Source organism: Ailuropoda melanoleuca, chromosome 8 (genome assembly GCF_002007445.2).
Source record: "Ailuropoda melanoleuca isolate Jingjing chromosome 8, ASM200744v2, whole genome shotgun sequence".
Classification (NCBI taxonomy): domain Eukaryota; kingdom Metazoa; phylum Chordata; class Mammalia; order Carnivora; family Ursidae; genus Ailuropoda; species Ailuropoda melanoleuca.
This window is the reverse complement of record NC_048225.1, coordinates 57,519,663-57,527,724: the sequence shown is the minus strand read 5'-3', so window position 1 is coordinate 57,527,724 and position 8,062 is coordinate 57,519,663. Positions and strand designations below refer to the sequence as shown.

Genomic DNA, 8,062 nt, shown 5'->3' with positions numbered 1-8,062 from the left:
TCCCTCAAAACAGTGATGTGCATCAATGGGTCCGTCTTTTTCCATCAATAATATACATGAGATGGTTCATATGATCTTAGACTTCAGCCAGAACCAGAGAGACTCACTACGATGACTCTGGATTTAAAAAAAAACAAAAAATGAGTAGAGGAGAATAGTACCGCTGACTGAGATACTTCTTTCATTCACTTCTGGAGACTCAAAGACATTATGTCCATCTCCAACATGACAGTCTTCATGCCTTCTGTGTTGACACTAATAGGGATCCCAGGCCTAGAGTCTGTGCAGTGCTGGATCGGGATTCCATTCTGTGCCATGTATCTCTTTGCTTTGTTTGGAAATTCCTTACTTCTGATCATCATCGTTTCAGAGCGCAGCCTCCATGAGCCCATGTACATGTTCCTAGGCATGCTTGGAGTCACAGATATTGTACTTGGCACAAGCATCGTGCCCAAGATGCTTGGCATATTCTGGTTCGATATACCAGAGATTTATTTTGATTCTTGCTTGCTTCAAATGGGGTTCATCCACACGTTTGAGTGCGTAGAGTCAGGTATCCTCCTGGCCATGGCCCTGGACCGTTATGTGGCCATCTGTTATCCCCTAAGATATACTGCTATCCTCACCAACCAGCTGGTCACTCAAATAGGGGCTGTGGTAACACTCAGGGCTGCCATTCTGGTAGCCCCATCTTTAGCACTAATAAAGTGCCGGTTGCAATTTTACCGTACAACCATCATCTCCCACTCCTACTGTGAGCATATGGCCATCGTGAAGCTGGCTGCAGAAGATGTGCGGGTCAACAAAATCTATGGCTTGTTTGTGGCATTTGCTGTTGCAGGATTTGACCTGATATTCATCACTTTGTCCTACATACAGATATTTATCACAGTTTTTTCGTTTGCCCCAGAAGGAGGCTCGGTGGAAAGCATTCAACACCTGCATCGCCCACATCTGTGTCTTCCTCCAGCTCTACCTCCTCGCCTTCTTCTCCTTCTTCACACATAGGTTTGGTGCTCATGTTCCCCCTTATATCCATATCCTCTTTTCTAGCCTCTACTTGCTGGTCCCCCCATTTCTCAATCCACTTGTCTATGGTGCCAAGACCAAGCAGATCCGCATTCATGTGGTGAAGATATTGTGTTCCTAAAATCCACTGTGATTAACACCTGCAGCCTTCCCCTTTATGCAACGGTAACAATTGCTCAAAACTAAATAAAACAACTAAAGTGCATGCTAACTGTGATGCTTGAATTTTCTGTTTAATTATTTCATGAAATTTGCTTGCCATTTAGTTGGTTGTCACATCCCAGCCCATGACACCTATTGGTCATGGGATTTAGATCTTACTGTGTAATTAGAATGAGAAATGTAGAAAGAACAAAATGTAAACATATATCCTTTTCTCTTTTCTTATTTTTTAGTTCCTGATTGTACTTTCTCCTTTAAGTATCCTTTCCAGAAGCATTCACAAATATGTATCTCAATAAATTTTAATGCACCCAAGGCTCATTGGTTTGATTGTCCAGGTACTCACCGGTAACAGGTTGTTGATTCAGTTGTTTCTGGATCATCTTGATTATCTGTAAAAAATGAGAGGAAGTTTGTTTGTTTGTTTGTTTGTTTTACTTGAACAATAGCAACAAAGAACTCCAACAGAAAAACAAAATACTGCATGTATCCGATGAGACATAATCTTCAATTTTCAACATGCCTCTGTGGTTTAGGGCATTAAGACATAAAAATCATCAGAAATCCAGTGTTTCATGTTACACATCGCTACGTTTTCTGCTGCCTCTCCATTTACTTCTTTGTTCACTGATCAAGTGTTATACAAAAAAAACCACAACCCTACAATTTTATATATAAATGCTATAATAAAGAACAGATGCACAATGTGAAATCTGATACAGAGTTTATATTTTTTGAGTTTATAGACATTATGGCTTTATGTTTCTGGGAGAAAGGGGGGAAGGGAAAGGAGAGACGTAGTAGAGATAGCCATGGAATGTGGGTTAGCAGAGACAGTGAAGCACTGAAATTCAACTGAAAGAAGCAGTCTGTAGAGTTATTTTTCTCTTCTTTTTTATTTTTTTAACTAAGGAGCCTGATCTGTTTCAAATTTTTATATTAAATTCATATATATATATATATACATATATATATATGTGTATATATATATATATATATACACACATATATATATATGTTAGTTTCTGGTGTGCAATGTAGTGATTTCAACACTTCCATGCATCACCCTGTACTCCTCAGGACATGTGCACTCCTTACTGCCCATCACCAGTTTCACCGAACCCCTCACCCACCTCCCCTCTGGTATCAGTTTGTTCTCATGGTTAAGAGTCTTTTTCTTAGTTTGTCTCTCTCTCTCATTTTTCCCTTTACTCTATTTTTTTTGAAGATTTTATTTATTTATTTATTTATTTATTTATTTATTTATCAGAGAGCGAGAGAGAGAGAAGAGGAGCTGGGTGAGGCGCAGAAGGGCAGGGGAGGGACAGAAAGAGAATCTCAAGCAGACTCCATGCTGAGCGCAGAGCCCAGTGCAGGGCTCTCTCTCACAACCCTGAGATCATGACCTGAGCCGAAACCAAGAGTCCAAGGCTTAACCAACTGAGCCGCCCAGGTGCCCCTCCCCATTGTTCTTTTGTTTTGTTTCTTAAGGTCCACATGTTTTGTGAAATCATATGGTGTTTGTCTTTCTCTATTGGGAGTCTGACTCTTAAGGAAGGACAAAGGAATGGCTAGGAAGTAACGACATACCATCCCAGGTAGATGATATTGGAGATTAAATAGAGAATGAAAACACTGTGTGGTGGTGCTTTCTCTGTTGGGTATGAAGCAGGAACAATTAGAGGCAATAATTTACTTCTCCTTATAGCCTCTTCCTGTAGAGGAAGGTGGAACTGGAAATCAACATTAGTATATGAATTCAAAATTTCATTAGTAATAACATTTCTGTCAAACATAAACATGATCATGGACATAAACTTCAATGAATGAATCTTAATTTTAGATGTAACTGTTAAGTCTATGTCATATCCAGCAGTTTTCTAGGTCTCTTCTGAAGGCCTTACTGATTTAATATGACAGTATACTTTTTATTGCTGAACAAGCTGTTCTCTACCACAAGAGAGGACGAGAGAACAGAGCACTAATGAAGAGGGTGATTCTGGGGGCCACGCTGAAGCCATACAAGTGCCTTGGAGAACAGCAGGAGCCTTGCAGTGTGTATCCCAGTTCTGCATCTCCTAGAAAGACCCTGCAAGTTTCTTTTTCTTGAAAAGGAGGGGACTGAAAGAGATTGTCTTGGCCTAGCCTGTAATTTTCGGGGGACAGCTGAAAATCTGTGTAACACTTCAAGTATTTATCCTCAAAGCCTTAGCTCCTTATTTTTGTATCTTTAAGGTGGGATTTACTTCCCATTTATACTTTTCTGCTTGCTTTTCATCTTTCATTCAGTGTCCGACGTCTTATTATGTCTGGTTTTTACATTAATTATCTGACTTTGTCTAAAATGTAGAAAAGGTAATAAAACATAAATTTCCTTGATGGACATCATTTAGGCCATAGTGCAATCAAGCAATGCAAATCCTGATGGAGACTTCTAGATACAAATGACTACAGTTACACAGATGTAATGTGTAATAGAACTTGTTATCATGGTTCTAAATTATGAATAATCATTTTTCAATATTTTAGTCATGATGGGAGTATTATTTATGGACATGTTATGTAATAAGCAAAATAGAGAGCAAGACTAGATGCACCAATAATACTTAATAAAGAGAATACTTACAAATTAATAATAGTAACCCTTCCTGTAACCTGGGATTTTAAGCCTATACTGTGTTTGTGGTGGAAAAGTTGCCACCAAGACTAACATCCTGAGAACCCCTGAACACCCAGTTTTTTGGACTAGAGTTGTAGAAGGTTCTTATCTCTTCAGCCATGGCAAGACTCCTAGGGCTTGGCCTCACTTACACTTACCAAGTACCTGGGAAAGAGTGAGATCTTCTAATTTCTTGTCCAAAGCAGGTCGTGTGTGGGTGTCATTAAGTAATGACACCAATAAACAAGCAAAAACCTGGACTCTTCCAGCAAAGAGAGAGATTTTTTATTCAATATAATGATAAAGACTCTGACTTTTAGAGCCAACATTCTTCCTCTTTGCCTTTAAGGTCAATAAGGACTATTGGTCCATATGCTATGTCATCTGAAAAAAGCAGCAGGTAGTCCCATAGAGGATGGTTTCCGAAGAATAGAAGAAAAGACAGAGATGCCGGAACATGCAGGTCAGTTTGAATTGGAGGATGTAAGGGGAGACTCCTCTGCGAGAATGATCTGTTTAATTTGAAACTGAAACTAACGATGTACTCTATTTTGTCTAAATTGAATTTAAATAAAAAAAAATCCAAATAAATATCTCTATAGTAGCTAATGGCATTTTTGACCCTTCGGATGCTAATTCTACCATGTGACCAATGGAAGAGAGACAAAGCCAAGGAGCCTTAAAAAGTCAAGCTGTATAAGAACCCAGGACGCAGCCTTCTAGAGAGCATACAGTGCTTCCCCAGGTGGCCTTGACCATCTCCATTTGCAGATGCCTCCGTGGGAACAGGCCATGCACGCACTAGCAGGAGTCTCTGCCACACGAAGGAGACGTGCATGTTTAACGGCAAGTGTGTGTTAACCTGGGTGTGCGAGTGCTGTGCAGAGGACAAGCTGCACACGCGGTACCTGGAGAGCATGTGGGGGCGCTTCTCCCCGAAGTTAGCTGTGACGCCTCTGCTCCCACGAGTGAATCAGTCCTCTGTGGACGGAGGGTCTTGGGCCCAAGAGATGCCCAGAGGACGTATAAATAGCCAGCTCCACATTTCCTCACCGTGTTGTGAACATCGTCTGGCTGTTCTTTTTTCCCTCTCAACTAGTTAAACATCTTCAAGATCCTAGAAAAGAGTGGTAAGAAGCTGATCTTGGTTCAGCAAGCACACGTGGAAAAAGACACCTGAAAAAAAAAAAAAGGAAGAAAGAAAGAAAAAAAGAAATAAAGAAAAGGATAGGAGAGGACAGGAAAGGAAGGACACGGATGGAAAGGAAGAAAATCTCAGGAAACCACAGAAGCTGCTCAGTGTTCCTAGAACTTGATCATCCTGCATTCTCTCACCCTGACCTCCGAGGTGCTGTGTGTGGCTGTGATCGGACTGCTGGGCAATTGTAGTGACTCTTTGGGCTCTTTTCCTAAATGGGTCTTCTGCAAAGAGCACAAATGTATTTTTTTCTTTCTGAGTATATTTATGCACTGGTTGTTTACCTTTGCTATGTGGCTCTGAATTGGGCATAAATGCAGTGAATTTATAATCAGTTCCAGTAATAAGAATAAGGCTCAGGGGATAAACAAGCCTAGCAGTGAAAGGCCATGTACACGTGCGTGTACACAAATCCATGCACGCACTTCTTCCATAGAGTTTACTGGGTATTCACCAGATAGCAGGTGCTGGGCTCAGCCCAGAGGAAGCAGCTGCGGCTCAGATTTGGACTCCCCTCCCTATACAACAAGGATGTTACCCTGGTGCTGGGGCAAGAATAAAGCTCCATTTCTAAGCCCACTAAGTTCACCGTGCTGAGCCGCCTGCACCCTATAAATGTCACATGACAGAACTGGGGTGAGAATTACAGTTGGTCTCATGTGTCTAACATGCGAAAGTAAGTCTTGTCCTGTGTGGCTACTCTAACCCAGTTCAATCTCTGCCCAGGGGATATAAGCCTGTTGTCCAAAAAACTGAACTTAGTTCACAGTAACAATGTTTTTGATCTTAATGATGGCAATGTTGGAAGTGCCCTGATTTCATCTGTGGCTGGGATAAAAATGTGTCTGATTCATCTAGCAACCATCCTAAAATACTAAAATCAGAATTGACTCACATTTGCAATTGATGCTTATTTTAGGTATTTTATATATGAAAACTAAGCTTCAAATTATGTAACTGCTAAAGGTAATGTAGGCAGAGTATGACTTAGTATTGAAATCCAATCTATGGACCCCAGACTTACACTGTTCCTATTAGCCACACACAGCCCCCATGCATATATTCATGATTCAGTCATTTGATGACATATTTTCCTATATAGTTTTACTTCTGTAGTAAGCATTGGATCGTTGCTGAGATCAGATCTCTCAAATTTATGCTGTTTGACTCTGAATCCAATGGAATCTAGGAAAAGAAGCTGAAAGTTTGTGGAATTTTTATCATCTATATGAATAAAAATAATATCCATGTCAAGGATTATTGTAAAGGTCTTTTCAACAGTCTATTGTGAATATTTGATGAGCTATATTTGGAAAGTACTATGAGATATATTAAGCACTTACTAAATGATAACTACTTTTCTCAAGACACATTTTAATTCTTCCATAGACAGAGTGAGAGTACAATTTTGGCTACTTAATACATTTCCCTGGTCTTCCACAGAGAAGAACATATTGGAGGGAAAATCTGATCAGACGTCATTCAGCCTACGGTGGTGCTTCTCAAACCTCAGTCAGCCCTGTGGTTTTTATTCAGGCACTAGGTATGGAATATGCTGCCACAGATGCCTCCTTCCTCTTACAATCACACCAGTCCCCAGGATGTGTGGTATGTCCTGACTGCAATCCCAGGGCTGGAAGATTCTCACACCTGGATCTCCATCCCTATCTGTTGGATGTATGTGTTGGCTGTCGTAGGCAATGTGTTCTTGATCTTCATGATTGTGACTGAGCGCAGCCTCCATGAGCCCATGTGTATCTTCCTTTCCATGCTGGCCTCGACAGATGTGCCGAGATGTGCTGCTCTCCATGGCCACAGCACCCAAGATGCTGGCCATCCTCTGGTTCCAGTCCATGGATATATCCTTTGGTTGCTGCATGTCCCAGATGTTCTTCCTACATTTCATCTTTGTGGCAGAATCTGCTATTCTCCTGGCCATGGCATTTGACCGCTATGTGGCCAATTGTCACCCTCTGAGATACACCACAAACTTAACCTTGTCAGTCACCAGGAAGATGGGCCTAGCAGCTGTGGTCAGGTGTTTTATCATCCGCCTCCCATTCGTCTTCCTGGTATACCTCCTTAGGTACTGTGGGAGAAACATCATTCCCCATTCCTACTGTGAGCACATGGGCATTGCCAGATTGGCATGTGACAATATCAGGGGGAACATCATCTATGGTCTGACTGTGGCCCTGCTGTCTACAGGACTGGATGTTGTGTTCATCATCATGCCGTACAGCATGATCCTTTGCACGGTGTTTCTGATGCCTTCCTGGGCTGCCCGACTCAAGGCCCTCAACACATGTGCTTCGCACATCTGTGTCAACCTTATATTCTATGCCCCAGCATTCTTTTCATTTTTCACCCATCGTTTTGGGCAGAAAACCATCCCTCACTATGTGCACATCCTCGTAACCAACCTCTATGTGGTGGTGCCCCCTATGCTAACCCCCATCATTTATGGGGTTAAGACCAAACAGATCCAAGACCGAGCAATTTGGCTTTTCTCCTGCATCAGCACATGCTGTTAAAATGAAGATTAATGCCTGCCTAATGCTGGATATTTCTGAAGAAAACACACAGACTCATACACACACACACACACACATACACACACACACACTATCTGAATGGGTAATGGGGATAAATGAAATCCATAAAAAAATCCTCAATACACTTAAAAGGACGGTAAATGCCAAAGTACCAATGCATTTTTCCTAAAGCAATAAGACTCTGAAAAATATAATGATATTCTCAATTCTCCTAGACCAGCTGTAATCTTGCACTTTAACTTATTCTAAAACAAAGATGATTGAACTGTGAGTAAAGTGGAATATATATTAGGGTTCAACCCAAATGGAACTTTTGGGTGGAGCTGGGAAGTGAGACTGGTGAGTTGTTGAGCTTTTACACTGAGAATTAAAATTTTGCTGAAATATGAAACACTCCCACTGCAATCAGGGAACACTTGGGCCAGTAGCATGAAGCCACTAAACTATAATCATCTTCAC

At 41.2% G+C, this 8,062-nt stretch overlaps 2 protein-coding genes across 2 annotated transcripts; both read left to right on the top strand.

Moving 5' to 3' along the window:
- Window positions 1–210: 210 nt before the first annotated feature.
- On the top strand, window positions 211–1,150 carry LOC100472954 (olfactory receptor 52A1). Its single transcript, XM_002926085.4, is given in 2 exon segments — window positions 211–894; window positions 896–1,150. Coding segments are annotated over 2 exon segments (939 nt in total).
- A 5,519-nt stretch (window positions 1,151–6,669) lies between these two features.
- On the top strand, window positions 6,670–7,582 carry LOC100475029 (olfactory receptor 52Z1-like). The gene is given in 2 exon segments (XM_034665611.1): window positions 6,670–6,840; window positions 6,842–7,582. Coding segments are annotated over 2 exon segments (858 nt in total). The 5' UTR covers window positions 6,670–6,723.
- Window positions 7,583–8,062: the final 480 nt, after the last annotated feature.